This window comes from Mirounga angustirostris, unplaced genomic scaffold (assembly GCF_029215605.1).
Source record: "Mirounga angustirostris isolate CCGP_5_RB_7025 unplaced genomic scaffold, mMirAng1.0.hap1 SCAF_4, whole genome shotgun sequence".
NCBI classification, from domain to species: domain Eukaryota; kingdom Metazoa; phylum Chordata; class Mammalia; order Carnivora; family Phocidae; genus Mirounga; species Mirounga angustirostris.
The window spans coordinates 120,347,493-120,361,671 of NW_026991712.1; the positions used below are offsets into that span (position 1 = coordinate 120,347,493).

At 37.7% G+C, this 14,179-nt stretch overlaps 2 protein-coding genes across 2 annotated transcripts in view; one reads left to right on the forward strand and one right to left on the reverse strand.

Annotated features, from left to right (window-relative positions):
- GNG5 (G protein subunit gamma 5) lies at window positions 1-11,011 on the forward strand. The gene is made up of 3 exons (XM_045897313.3): window positions 1-195; window positions 4,159-4,303; window positions 7,660-11,011. Exons 1-2 carry the CDS (start codon window positions 115-117, stop codon window positions 4,282-4,284), a joined length of 207 nt encoding a protein of 68 aa, XP_045753269.1. The 5' UTR covers window positions 1-114; the 3' UTR covers window positions 4,285-4,303; window positions 7,660-11,011.
- Window positions 8,710-14,179, reverse strand: part of RPF1 (ribosome production factor 1 homolog) — a 21,720-nt gene continuing 16,250 nt past the window's right edge. The window contains exons 6-9 of the mRNA XM_045897312.2: window positions 10,485-10,567; window positions 9,890-10,071; window positions 9,567-9,693; window positions 8,710-8,942 (exon numbers count right to left, since the gene is read on the reverse strand). Coding sequence (XP_045753268.1) covers window positions 8,901-8,942; window positions 9,567-9,693; window positions 9,890-10,071; window positions 10,485-10,567 — 434 coding nt within the window. The 3' untranslated portion in view covers window positions 8,710-8,900. The remainder of the gene's footprint in view (window positions 8,943-9,566; window positions 9,694-9,889; window positions 10,072-10,484; window positions 10,568-14,179) is intronic.

The following is a 14,179-nucleotide window of genomic DNA, read 5'->3' on the forward strand; positions in this document are numbered from 1 at the left end:
AAGAGACAAAGTTCCGAGCCCCGCCCCCCGCCGCGCTGCCCCACCGTCTGGCCCAGCGGACCCACGAACCGACAGATCCACGCACGGACGAATCTGCCCGCTCTTGAGAGCGCCATGTCTGGTTCCTCCAGCGTCGCCGCTATGAAGAAAGTGGTTCAACAGCTCCGGCTGGAAGCCGGGCTCAACCGCGTGAAGGTGAGCGGGGGCGGGCGGCCGAGGGGGAGGGGAGGGCGGAGGCGGAGGGTGGGATCGGGAGGCCGAGGTGGCTGGCACTGGCTGCACTCGCGTCCGGCTCCCGCTTCCCTTGGGGAGGGCGCGCGCTCGGCGGCGAGGATCCGGGAGCAGCCAACTTCAGCGAAGTAGGGGCGCGGGTCGGCGCTGTGGTTTGGGGGGCCGGTTAGTGCGCCCTTCCGCGGCCAGGGCTTTCCAAGGCGGCTGGACCGCGGCTTTCCGCATTCCGTTCGCCCTTGTCTCTCTCTCCCTCCGCAGTGACTCCGTGGCTGGCTTGGGCAACAGCTGCTCCTCCGCGCGCCGTCCGCACCCTTCCAGTCCTCAGCTTACCAGACTCCACCCTTTCTTTTCACTAGACAGTTTTATCTGAGTTTTAATTCAGAACAGAACCAGTTTTCTTTTCATGTCAGAACGTTCCCAAACCCACTCCTTTTAGTACTAGATTCTTACCTCCAGCTCTTATCCACCGAACACATACTTGAAAACGAATTTTTGCAAACGCAAACTTTAGGTCAAAGAAGCATGTTTGTTTTCAAAACGTTCTCTAAGGTTACCACTGGTGCCCTGTACAACCTCGTACAAAGCGTGCATTGCATACCTATTTGGCACAGTTTGCTGGGATATGACCTTGGGAATATCTGCTGGTCTGCTCTTAGTGAACAGGGTGGTCAAGTTTTATTTGTTTTGCCGACTGGTTAACACTGACCTGGGCGTTTACTTTGGGGGAAAAAAAACCTTTTGTGTATGTTGGTAGGATAACCTGACATTCACATGCTATTCCAAGTTTCTCCTGATTTTTAAAATCCTGAATGGATTGGCTTCTTTCTGGCACAGGTCAGCTTACAAGTGAAACTCTTCTTGTAATTAATAAAAAAAGAAACAGAAGAATATAAATCATGCACTCCGTTGAAAGAAACAGCCAGTTTCCAAGATGACTTGATTGTGTACTCATCAGGCTAGTCTTTACTTCTCCCTGAAATGTTCTGTGGAGTAAGATAGTCTCCCATTTACCTATTTCCTTAAATAGAAATGTCAGGGACCTAGCTTACTCAGTTGTGGTCACCTCAGGACGGAAGGGAAATTCCCATCAATTTTGGTGTGGGATTCCCCTCCCTTCCTGGCCTTAAGTGCTGTAGACTCCATTGCTGTTTGGAGTCCATTTCTCTCATATCCAGATACTTACTTCATCCCAGTGGTTTATGGTCACTCTTGGCTGGATTTAACTCTGAAATTTCTTAACCAACCATTACGTTATCATTCAGGTGTGCCTTTACCATAGTTGGAGTGGCTCAGGAAAGAAAAAAATGCGGGGGTATGGGAGGCAAAAGAAAAAAAAAGGTTGGTTGAAAGCAGTAAGTGTTCAGTAGGGGTACTTAGCCCTTGTCTCAAAAGAAAATGAGATGGAAGTCCTCAGACTAAAGTACTTGAGGGTTTTACCATGAAAACCCCAGCTACTGCAGTTAACTCTCCAGAGTGATGCCTGTTCCTATACTTCATTTCTTCAGGAGGCTTCTGGTCAGGAGCCTTAAAGCCACCATAGGTGATTTGGTTTTAGAGTTCTCTATTTCCTGCTAGGGGCTGTAGCAAGGAAGGGAGGGCATCCCACCTTGGGACTTTTAAATGAGCTTTTCTTTAAATCTGTTGTAAAATATGGTTAGTTCGATTTTATTTTGTGTGCCTATTTTATCCATGACTATGCTAGATGCTTTTTTGGGTGCTCGTTTATTTTTAAACTAGCACAAGTTTACTATTAAACCTTTAAGTAGAAACCATAGAAATGGTTACAAATGCTTGACAAACTCTACCATATGTAGGGCGACCATACGTTGTTTCACCAACCCAGGACAGTTTTGAGAGTTAAAGAGGGCAGTAATAATTATGCCAGGATTATAGGGTTTCAACCTCCTGGATGGTGATTATTACAATGCTTTAGGGGCTAGCAGCTTGTTTGAGTTTTAGAGTCTTTGTCTTAGTTCTCCCAACTACTTAGAATTCTGATTGGTTTCTCACTGATAGTTACCTGGCTGGTTCTCTTGTCTCTAAGATCTCAAGTTTAAATATCACCTCCCCAGAGACACCTTCCCTTAAGGCATGATCTAACCACTCTTTTTTCCAAAGAGCTCCTTGTCTGTATTTTCCTCTGAACTGTCACCTCTGTAACAAGGACCTGGCTGTTCTTAGGTATTCTCAGTGCCAGAATATATTTGGCACATTACTAGTGCTTGAGAAGTTTGTGAAAGGGAATTAGTTAAGTTGGAGCCTGCCTCCCTTTTAGGCAGAAAGTTAATACTTTATCCTTACTGCTAGTTAATGTGAATGAAACCAAGTTTTAAGATTGTGCAAAATGATACCATGCATACCCCCCACTTTAGCTACACCTTCTTTTGGTGGGTAAACAGGGTGGCCATTTTTTGTAGCACTTGGTTATCAGGTATTTACATAATACTTTATACAGTTGCTAAATAAACCTATGGAACTCAGTTACTCTGGACTGTTGTATAACCCAAATACACAAATAGATTTCAAGACTTGAGATTCATTTCAGGATCATGTATCCTTTTACCAGGTAAATGTCTGGGATACAGCAGTAATCTGCAGGATTTCTTCTTATAGAGAGTATTTGTGATGCTTACCTCCCTTTCACAGGCAAATGCCCAGCCGGACTGGACACCTGCTCTCACCCTCCTTGGGGATAGTTGAAACTGAAAATAAATGATTATTTTTCCCATCTTCCTAAACCTCAAGACTGAGGATATTGTATTCATTTGGTACATCTTTTAGTTATTCATGTTCTACATCTGAACCATTCGGTTCTTTATTTTGGTATTCTACATCACCTTATCAGTATACAAATAGTAGACATTTAAGTGATACTTAATTCCTTAAGTCCTGTTTGAGTGGCATTGTATATGTATATGAAAATTGTTAAAATCACATTTAAGCAAATACACTGCTTTTTAAAGGCAGGCTGCTCAGTGAAGTTATTAAAATAATTTGAAGTTTGCTATCAGCCTTTCAGTCGCATGACACCAAGCAGAAAGCTGTCACTGTTCAGTTTCGTAACCTTAAATAGCAATGGTACATAATACCAAAACAATGAACTGAATGGTTCAGTTTTAGAACATAATGTTCATTCACAGTAGCATTTTTCCAATAATATTGCTTTCAAGACAAAGTAATAGTTGGCTAGAATTTTAACGCCTTTTGTATCGAGTGTATGGCTTTTAGTAAAAAATATGTTGAGGCTCTGAAGGTGGAATACCTCTGAAGATTATTTATTAATAAACTAGCAAGATAGGTTTTATTTTGCAGATGTACTGAATCATTTGATGCTTTTAATAAGCAAGCAAAAGAAAACATAAACTAGTCCTCTGTACATGTAGTGTTTTGAGTATGAGCTCAGTATATATATGACTGTTGACCTTCAATTAGTATATATCTTTTGATTTAAGAGAAGTGTTTATAGGGGCGCCCGGGTGGCTCAGAATCTTTAAAAAAAAAAAAAGAAGTATTTATTGCATGCAGGTATTTCAAAGATTTGAGGAAACCTTCATTAAAACATTCTCGCTGTGATTCATCAGTCTTACACAATTCACAGTGCTCACCATAGCATAAAAAGAAAAAAAAAGATCATAGGAAGGGAAAAATGAAGGGGGGAAATCGGAGGGGGAGACGGACCATGAGAGACTATGGACTCTGAGAAACAAACTGAGGGTCTAGAGGGGAGGGGGGTGAGGGATGGGTTAGCCTGGTGATGGGTATTAAAGAGGGCACGTTCTGCATGGAGCACTGGGTGTTATGCACAAACAATGAATCATGGAACACTACCATCAAAAACTAATGATGTATGGTGATTAACATAATAAAATAAAATTTAAAAAAACATTCTCGCCTCTTCCCACTACCCTCTCCTTTTGTCTTATACAGGTTTCCCAGGCAGCTGCAGATTTGAAACAATTCTGTCTGCAGAATGCCCAACACGACCCCCTGCTAACTGGTGTATCTTCAAGTACGAATCCCTTCAGACCCCAAAAAGTCTGTTCCTTTTTGTAGTAAAATGAATCTTTGGATGGTAAGTTGCCTTAATATTTAGACAGTTTTAAAAAAATCTGCAGTGTTCATGGGATGACTTTTAAATACTACCAACTCATTTGGATTAATCCTGATGTCTTTTCTCTAATAGAACCCAGCTATAACGCAGCATAGCAAAGAATTGGGGGTTGGGAATGTAAGAGAAAATCAAGAGATCATTGAATAAACTGACATTTGTAGTGGGGAATAACAGGTTTTACTCTTTATTCTTGTAAAGTAAAGATAGAACGAGAGAAATGAAGTGTATGAGTTCATGGTGGCAGGCAGCGGATTTGATTTCAGAAGATTAAGAAACTAAAGAATTTGCTGGTTTAAGACATGTGTCTGTATATTAATCTGTACCTTCCAGATCAAATGTCAATGTGTGCAAAAGTATATAATGTTAATCCAAGAGAGTTGTGACCAAAAAACATGCTGTGGAGAATTTAAAATGTAATCCAAGGGTGCTACACCTTTTATAAATACACGGTACTTTAGTCAGAGGGTTTACTCACCCGTACTGTCCTATGAGAAGCAACCTTAAAATAATAGTGTTTTAAAAAAAAAAACTGTGTGGCACACACCCTTTACAAACATTCTAACTCCTCAAAGTTCAGGAAGCTGCTTCCTAAAATACCATGTTACATAGTTGTGCCCTCCCTCATTAAGCTTTGTAGATTTGGTAGTATCCAGGAAGTCAGCATGTTTCCAGTAAATAAAATGGTTAAATAGGTTAAGATTTTGAAACACCAGAAACCACCTTTGAGTAATAGGTTTCCCATGAGGAAGTCATTCTTTTTAACAGCTTAACACGTTCATTTTGAATAGTTAATAGTTCTTTGCCTCTAGCAATATTAATTCTTCATGGCAGTTTTTGGAAATTTCTTATTTTTATGGCTTATTAAAGATTCTTTAACCTCTGTTCCCGTTGTATTCACTTTACAAAGAGGTTTATTTTCATTTGATATAAAATACTGTTAAGAAGCCTGGCTTCTTATCTGGCTGTTAACAGTTTCATTTCACAAGAGTCTACAGATAGGTATTTAAATGACTTGCTCAAAGTTATAAATATAACTAGGATAAGAACCCAGATTTCAGAGTAAAATAATTGCTACTAATCCTGGCAGTATAATAAAACAAGTTTGTAGGTATGATTTGAAACACCTTGGTCCAGGAAAAGGACATTTGGATGTAAAAGCATTTCTTCTCAAACTTGAATGTATCTACAAATCACCTTGTTCAGAAGCAAATTCTCAATAGGTCTGAATTCTAGGGGTGAAGCATTTCTTACAGACTCCCAGGTTATATTGATGCTGGTGGTCCTGGGTGGCCCACAGTGAAATGGCCTGGATGCAAAGAATCTACAAGTCAGTCTTAAAAATACATAGTTTTGATAATTTAAATTAAGACAACGTAGATAATTTAGTAGTAGATAGAGTACAAGGAAAATAGAAATTACCATGATCAGCACACCTAGAAACAATCACTGTTAATAGATTAGATTTCCTTTTAAGAGGAAGAAATATTTATGGGCAGGTTTACAGACAATGAGGATCACAATATGTACAGTTTTTATTCTGCTTTTAAAAAAACACTTGAATTTTCTTCATTAAAATTCTTTGTAAACTAGATTTTCAATGGTTGTAACTTAAACATCATTAAATATTGAGGACATCATTAAATATTGAGGTTTCCAAGTTTGAAGCTACACTGAGGCAAATATCTTGGTACTCCTATGTATAGTTTACCTGTTTCCTTAAGATCGATTTCTAAAGTAAAATTATTTAGGGGGGCCTGGGTGGCTCAGTTGGAAGCTTCTGACTCTTGATTTTGGCTCAGGTTATGAGCTCAGGGTTGTGGGAAAGAGCCCTGTGTTGGGTGGAGTCTGCTTGTTCCTCTCTGCTCTCTTCCCCCTGGCTTAAAACTCTCTCTCTCAAATAAATAAAATCTTGGGGCGCCTGGGTGGCTCAGTTGTTAAGCGTCTGCCTTCGGCTCAGGTCATGATCCCAGGGTCCTGGGATCGAGCTCCGCATCGGGCTCCCTGCTCAGTGGGAAGCCTGTTTCTCCCTCTCCCACTCCCCCTGCTTGTGTTCCCTCTCTCACTGTCTCTCTCTCTCTCGCTGTCAAATAAATAAATAAAATCTTAAAAAAAATAAAAGTAAAATTATTCAATAAGGAATGACATTTAAAATTTAATAACACTTGATAACTAGGAGCAAACTTTCCACCTGGACCTTGAGAATGCTTTTTTGTTGAGTTCTTGCTAAACAACCCTCATTTTCTGCCTATCTAGTTTTTTAAGTTTGTATTAATCCAGATGTTAATTGAGGTTAGACATTTTGTTTTTTCACCACTGATTCTGTTTAAGCTTCTTGAACATTTTTGTTATAGAATATCAGAAATTTTCAAGTAAGTAGAGAACCATGTATCAAAAAATTTTAAAAAGATATACTTTTTCTATCTTTCCATATAGATAACTTACTGTTTTTTAGGAATAACTACTGTATTATTTTTGAGATTTGTGTTGATCCATGTAAATTGTTTTAACTGCTGTATAGTATTCAACAATATGTATAAATCCTGGTTTATCTATTCCCCTATTGAGTTACATTTAGGCTATTTCTAGTTCTTTGCTGTTAAAACACCACTATAGTCAATATCCGTGTACATGTTTCTCTTTAAGTGTAGGTTTATCTAGGTAAATAGAAGTGGGATTGCATCTTTTACCGTAGTAGATAAAGCCAAACTGCTCTCATCAGTGCTAACTGCTCATTTTCTAGGGATGTTCAGATTTTTCAGAACTTAAGAGAGTTTTACATTAACTTTTTTTTATTAGGACATAGAGTATCTTTCGGAGTGATCCTGGCAAGTTAATCTTTAAGTCTGTTGTTTATAAACCAGAAGTGATTTGTACTTCAGAATGGTTGTGAAAATTAAGAGGAAGTTACATTTTATACATCACAGAAATCTCCTGTTTCTCATTTTTTCCCCCTAGAAACCCTGCGATATGTCTGCTTTAAAAAAACAAAACAAAACAAAACAGGCTTAGTTTGGGGCACCTGGGTGGCTCAATCATCCTGATCTCATTGGTCCTGAGATCGAGCCCCAAGTTGGAAGTCTGCTTGGATATTTTCTCCCGTGCCCCCCCCCCCCAGTCGCGCACACACCAGCGCTGGCTGTCTCTCAAATAAATAAATCTTTTTAAAAAATAAAACAGGCTTAGTTTAATTGAAAGCACTTTATAAGCTTATATGCAAATAAATACCCTTAAAGTAATAGAAGTGTATTACTTTTCAGAAAAAACTATTGTGCTTTGGTACGGTACCCTAATAATTCACTCTTTCTTTTCCATTTCAGGTTTTCTAAACCACTTTTCATGAACCAGTGAATATTCAAAGGAGAACTAAATTTGAAGCCTGTACAAAGCTTATTATCCCTATAACACGTGCCATACTATATAAACTTCTACTTTTGTCAGTCTTTAACATCTACCTCTCTGAATTTTCATAAATTTCTATTTCACAAGGGTAATTATTTTATATACACTGGCAGCAGCATACAATAAAATACTTAGTATAAAAGTTTTTTGGTTAATTACTGGTATTAAATAGACTATGTATTAATTTATTTTGAATACCTAAGATATGTGAGTTTCCCATTGTCTTTAAAAAGGGGTTAAGTTTTAGTGTTTTCTCCTACCAACTCATCTCACATAATTTTATGCCATACATTTATTTGAAAGACTATAGGGAATTAAAGGTAAGTTGCAGACTTCTGTATTCTTTCAAGGTCAGGAGGAAGCTACTAGTACTAGTTCCTACTCATGAGTTATTTGCAGGATTAACTTTGTTTTAATAATAAATATTTCTAATAAACTCTTGTGTAGGGTTATTACCATTCCACCTAAGAGTTAATTACTTCTTAAAAGATTGCATTCCTAATAAGGACAGTAAAGACTGGACATAGGAATTCCATTAGAAAATGCTAAGAAAAATTTCAGACTTTTAAACATTTCTTGAGTGGAATACTATAGTACAATGTAATGAGGTACAAAGTATCAAGAAAAAAGGAACCAAAGTTTAGCTTCAGTAATTTGCAACTGTTAAGTCCTTGGTAAACCATTTTGCTTTAAAATTTTTACCATTCTGAAAGGCTTAAGGAAATACTAAAACATCCCAGAAACCTGGCCTCCCAATATGTATTCATGCAGGAAACAGAATTAAAGTTATGTGCCAGATCCAAGATTAGGCTGGTAGAAAACCAATGGGCTAGTAAGTACCAAGGACTGTATTTTCTCTCCAGGCCACGTGTTCCATGAAAGTACACATGGAAAAGTTAGTTTGAATCTTGATTCCAACTTACAAGTACCTAGAAATAAGAGAACTTTTAGGAAACTTAAACTGCAACTTCTAAATTCACCAAAATGACTTTTATTTGTATTTGCTACATAGACGGTGAATGGTAATTCATGGCACTTGATACTTTGTCCAGACATGAAAAGGTTTATGAAACCAGTAAATGACATTTTGAAAAGGGTCTTCTGTCATAAATCCAAGATTGGCCTGTTTAGCACAATTCAATACTATTCCTTCAGTATTTTATAAATGGAATTTTCTTCTACTTGTATCCATTTCCCGGGGCTGAAAATTAGGAAAAAAAAGTAAACAATTTACAGGTAACAATACTTAAAAAAAAAAAACCCTTTTGGGTCCATTTCAGAGACTGAATAGTCTAGGTCTAATAAAGGTATTAGAAGTTACTGTTCTAATATGTAGGTGTATAATATACATGTAAAATTCTGAAGTAAAAATACCTAAGTGAACTATTGCTTACTAGAAAAGAGACGGGTTTTAAGATATTAAAGTTTTCATTTCTGATTTAAAATCTACAAACTTTACAAAATGTCTATAGCAAAAGTTTTCAAACATACAACAGAATCGTAACACTGGCTTATAAAGGGAGTGCTGGGCCCCACTCCCTAAGATGCTGATTTGGTAGGTCTGTGGGCCAACAATTTGCCTTCCTAACAGGTTCCTAGGTGATGCTGCTGGTCCACTTTGAGGACCACTGATCTTTAGGATAATTCAAATGAACCAGGGTTCATCACCAGCACAAAATACCCTGTTAGAGATTGGTTTTTTCAAGCTTATGGAGGTCAGGAGCATAGCTTGAGATATAAGCACTCAAAAGCATAAAGTACATGGTTTCCTCCTCATTCCATTCTTTTAAAATGATCTAAATGGCTTTTGAAATAAGGCACATACCTTATGGACCCATTCATACTCTCCATATTTAGAATCAAAGGTTCCTTTCTGAAGAGATCTTAATTTTAAGGTAAAACGTGGTCCAAGTTCCTGAATTCCCACTTTCTTTTCACTCTTGAATATGTACCTTCAAAGATAAATGAAAGAATTAAGGGAAAACAGTCTGAATAAATCAAATGTAATTTCTTTAACGTGATAGAGTTCAAAAGATAATTTATTTCTCATCTAGAATACTTGTCACAATACATTAGAAAACATGTTTACATTGAAAATATATTTCATGATTTAAGTCAAAGTCTAAGGAGTTAAAGTACCTTCCTCACCTATGAAATCTGAAGAAGATATAGTCCCGTTGATTGTGGAATGTGGCAACTTGCCTCCCAATAAACTGAGGATTATGGGGAAAGAGAGATGCAAACATACGCCCAACAGAATGACCCAGTCTCGTTGTAAAGTTATTCAAAATTATTTCAGGTATGTGTTCTGTAGGGTCCTTGCCTCTTCTCTGGAAAAATGATGAAAAATATCACAATAAGGAATTAATCTATATCCTGATACTGTAAGTTCAAGTTTCAGAATTTATGTGGCAAACTGAAAAATTTTAAAGGTATCTTTCTTAATGACAAACTACCACAGATGACTTATCAATCCTATGAAATATATCTAAAATTATTTTAACATACAGTGACTGTACCAAAAAGTCCTACTAGAAAAGTAACCGGTTTCATAGTAATGAAGGCTACTGCCTGTCTGCCATAACTCAATTACAATCTCATACGAAAACTGCCAGTAGATAAAACTCGCTTTAAGCAGAAGGACAAATGCCATTATAAAAGCAATTCGATCTGTAAGTTACAGAGTTAACTAAGCATATACTGCAAGGAGACCAATGCCAATCAAGGAATGAATAAAACTTACCTTAATTTCTTTACGCAAACGAACACTGCTCATTTTAAAATGAGCAGTTGGGCCATTTGGCAAGTGACTTAGAATTAATCCATCTGTTCATAAAGCTAAGAACACATTGAACGCTGTAATTTAAATCTTAAATTGTATAAATAACTGGTCTGTATGTCCAAAGGCTCATAAAATTTGTAGCTAGGTGAATAGGTAGGTACATGTATGCCTCTGGGTTAACAGTTTCTTACCATACTCAAAACTAAAGCCCCATAAGTCAACCCAATATTTCAAAAAAAGATTAACCTATAGTACTCCCACTTTTTCATCACCCTCAAGAGGGTACGTTGGGTATTCAACAAAACTAGGCAAAAAGAGCTTATGTCCACTACCCTAACAGTAATAAGATGGGATTCTAGCGTAATTTTAGCATTGCAAACAAAAAGTTTACCTCCATGTTCAGAGAGGCCTTATAACCCTAAAAATGCACTTTCATACATAAAACACATTTGTATGTATATTTTTTATACATTTGTAGGGTTAGTATATGCTGTCAGCTTTGAATACTGTCCCATAAGACTAGAGACTCCTAAGCTCTCTTTTTGAAATCAAAGTTATGTTTCTCGAAAGACAAGCTCTTATTCTTGGGATTACTGTGCCACAAATTAAAATCAACTAATTAATAACCACTTACTGATTGTCTACCACAAACAGAGACTTCTGGCAGACACACTAAACTATAAATGAAGTATACCTACAACTGGCAGGGTTAGCAGCCCAAGGGCTTTAAAAGTCTGGAATGCAGCTACCTTATACAACATTCCTTAAGTCTTTGTAACACAACTTGATTCTTCCAAATACTGAACCTTAAAAGATCAGAATCAGACTATTCCAAATTATCTGCACACAGTTTTACAAAACAAATGTTGCCATCTTTTTATAAAGGCATCAACATTCTCCCATTAGCCCATGGATTATCTTCAATTCCTCCTCCCCTTTCTTACCAAATCCTATTTACTGCTTTTACCCTCAAATTAAGGACTTCCATAGCCTCCTCTTTACCCTTACTGCTATTCTCTTAGTTGAGGTCCTTGAGATTTTTCACCTACATTAAAACAGTATCCTAGTTGGTCTGACCTCTCTCACCATTCTAAGTACATTTTCTAATAGACTGTAAATTAAGTTTATATGTAATAAGGTATGGGATGCAACTGTCATTTTATCTACCATGGTTTCTCATGCTAAATGAAAAGCAAACTAGATACACTTGAGTCTTGACAGCTGTAGCTAATTTCAAACTACTCTCACGACTGCTCATCTACAAAACAAAAGATACCAGTACAGCTCTCATGTGGCCCCAAATCACCTTTCTAATCTGTCTCCCTTATGCCTATGTTTCCTAACTGGTGGGCACACAATCTCTTACACACCATACATATTAATGCTATTATGTATTTTTTGTTCATGCTATTTCAAATACCTGCATTATTTAACTCATCTATTAAGACCCACTTAGTGAGTGCCTTTATGTTTGTTATTGTTTTATATATCCAGGTGCCCCCATGTTGGGTTCGTATTTACAATTGTTAGATCTTGTTCAACTGTCCCCTTTATTATGATACAGTGCTCTTCTGCATCTCGTTAAGTCTTTGAAGTCTAGTTTATAAGTCTGATATAAGCATTGATACTCCAGCTTTTTTTTTTTACATCCATTTTGCTTCTCCATCCCCTTTCAATTGGCATGTATCTTTAGTTTAAAATGGGTCTCTTGTAGGCAGCATATAGATGGGTCTTCTCTATCCATTCTGATTGGAGCATTTAGTCCATTTACATTCAGAGTAATTACTAATAAATATGTATTTAGTGCCATTTTATTACTTGTTTTGTCACTGTTTCTGGAGATTTTTCTACTCCCAAGAGTCTCCTTTAATACTTCTTGCAGGACTGGTTCAGTGGTCACAAACTCCATTAGTTTTTGTTTGGGAAACTCTTTCTCCTTCTATTCTGAATGGTAGCCTTGCTGGATAGAACATTCTTGGCTGCAGATTTTTCCCATTCAGCCCTTTGAATACACCATGCCAATGCCTTCTAGCTTGCCAAGTTTGTTGAGAAATCTGCAGCTAGCCTTTTGGGTCTTCTCTTGTAAGTTAGGGACTTCTTTTGTCTTACTGTTTTTTTTTAAGATTTTTTTTATCACTATATTTTGAAATTTTAACTACAGTGTATCTTGGTGATGGCCTGCTTTTGTTGATTTTGATGGGAGTTCTCTGTGCCTCCTGGATGTGGATGTCTATTCCCTTCCCCAAATTAGGGAAGTTTTCAACTATTATTTCCTCAGATTTTCTGCCCCCTTTTCTCTCTTCTTCTGGTACTCTTATGAGTATTGTTATATTTGATGGAGTCACTTTATTCCCTAAATCTGTTCTCATGTTCCGTAATTCTTTTGTTCAGCTTATTTTCTGTTATTTTGTCTTCTTCTATATCACTTATTCATTCCTCTGCTTCTCCTAGCCTTATGTTCACTGTATCTAGCCTGTTTCCAATCTCAGTCATTGCATTTTTCGTTTCTGACTCTTAACTCTCTTATCTCTGTGGTAAGGGCCTCCTTGAAATCTTTCATTCTTTTCTCAAGCCCAACGAATATCCTTGGTTGTTGCTTGAAATTCTCCAGCAGACATGTTACTTATATCTGTTTTGCTTAGATCTCTGGCTGTGACATTATCTTGTTCTTTCATTTGGGATAAATTTCTCCATCTGGCATTTTGTCAAAGTCTCTGCCTTCTTCTGTGTTAGAAAAGCTCGTTGTTTCCTGCTCCAAAGAGTAATGGCTTTAGGAAGTAGAGGTCCTATAGGGCCCAGGGCCTGGCACTTCAGGAAGTGTCCCTGGTGTGTGCTGTGTGTGCTCTACCTTGTGTTCTGGCTGCTCTGTCCTTCAGGCCAGCTGTCTGCAGAGGCTCTCCTTGCCTGCAATGGGCAGTATTTGGTCCTCGGCCAGAATGTTTTAACTAGGTGTGCTCTGATCTGTTTGTTAAATGAGACCTGATACTACTTCCACTAGATCTGAAGCCCTGCAGAACACTTTGGTCAGGAGACATGGTGCTGGTCTTCTGGGGAAGGGGCTCATCGTGCTGGGACTGAGGCAAGCTTGACCAAGAAGGGCAGTACTGTTGAGGCCTACTTCAAATGCCACCTCTTTTTACACAGTTAAAATTAAGCTTTAAATCTCAGCTGTCACTGTTACTTTAGCACCTGTCACTTATTTGACTTATAATCATGTAAATGACTTTCTTCCCAACTAATCTGTTAACTCTTGGAAGACAGATTTGTTTCTAATAAATACTAGTGCCTACCACATAGCAGATAATCAGTATTATTTGAATTCTTTCCTACTTCTCAAAAATTCACCACAGGTTCAATTTCATGAGGTATAACAAAAGTATTTCTGGATCATTTGCACACTGAAAAAAACCATGAAATCTCAGGATACTAAGAACGTAAAGGTAATTTCCTCCAACCTAAATCAAGACTTGACTCCTTGCTAGAACATTCCCACTAAATTGTGGTTTCTGTCAAAAGAGAACTACAAAATCCAAAATTATCAGTTCCTAAGTACCTGCAATGTACAAAAAGCTTTACTACTTATGTTATTGCTAATTTCTAACATAAACCATGAAGAATAGGGGTCATTATCCCTATTTCAGTAACAAGGAAAAGAG

What these genes read in the sequence shown, in the direction of transcription:
- GNG5 (XM_045897313.3), top strand. Translation starts at nt 115, where the DNA reads ATGTCTGGTTCCTCCAGCGTCGCCGCTATGAAGAAAGTGGTTCAACAG. An exon ending in CCGGGCTCAACCGCGTGAAG is followed by an intron (nt 196 to 4,158) that starts GTGAGCGGGGGC and finishes TGTCTTATACAG; the next exon opens with GTTTCCCAGGCAGCTGCAGA.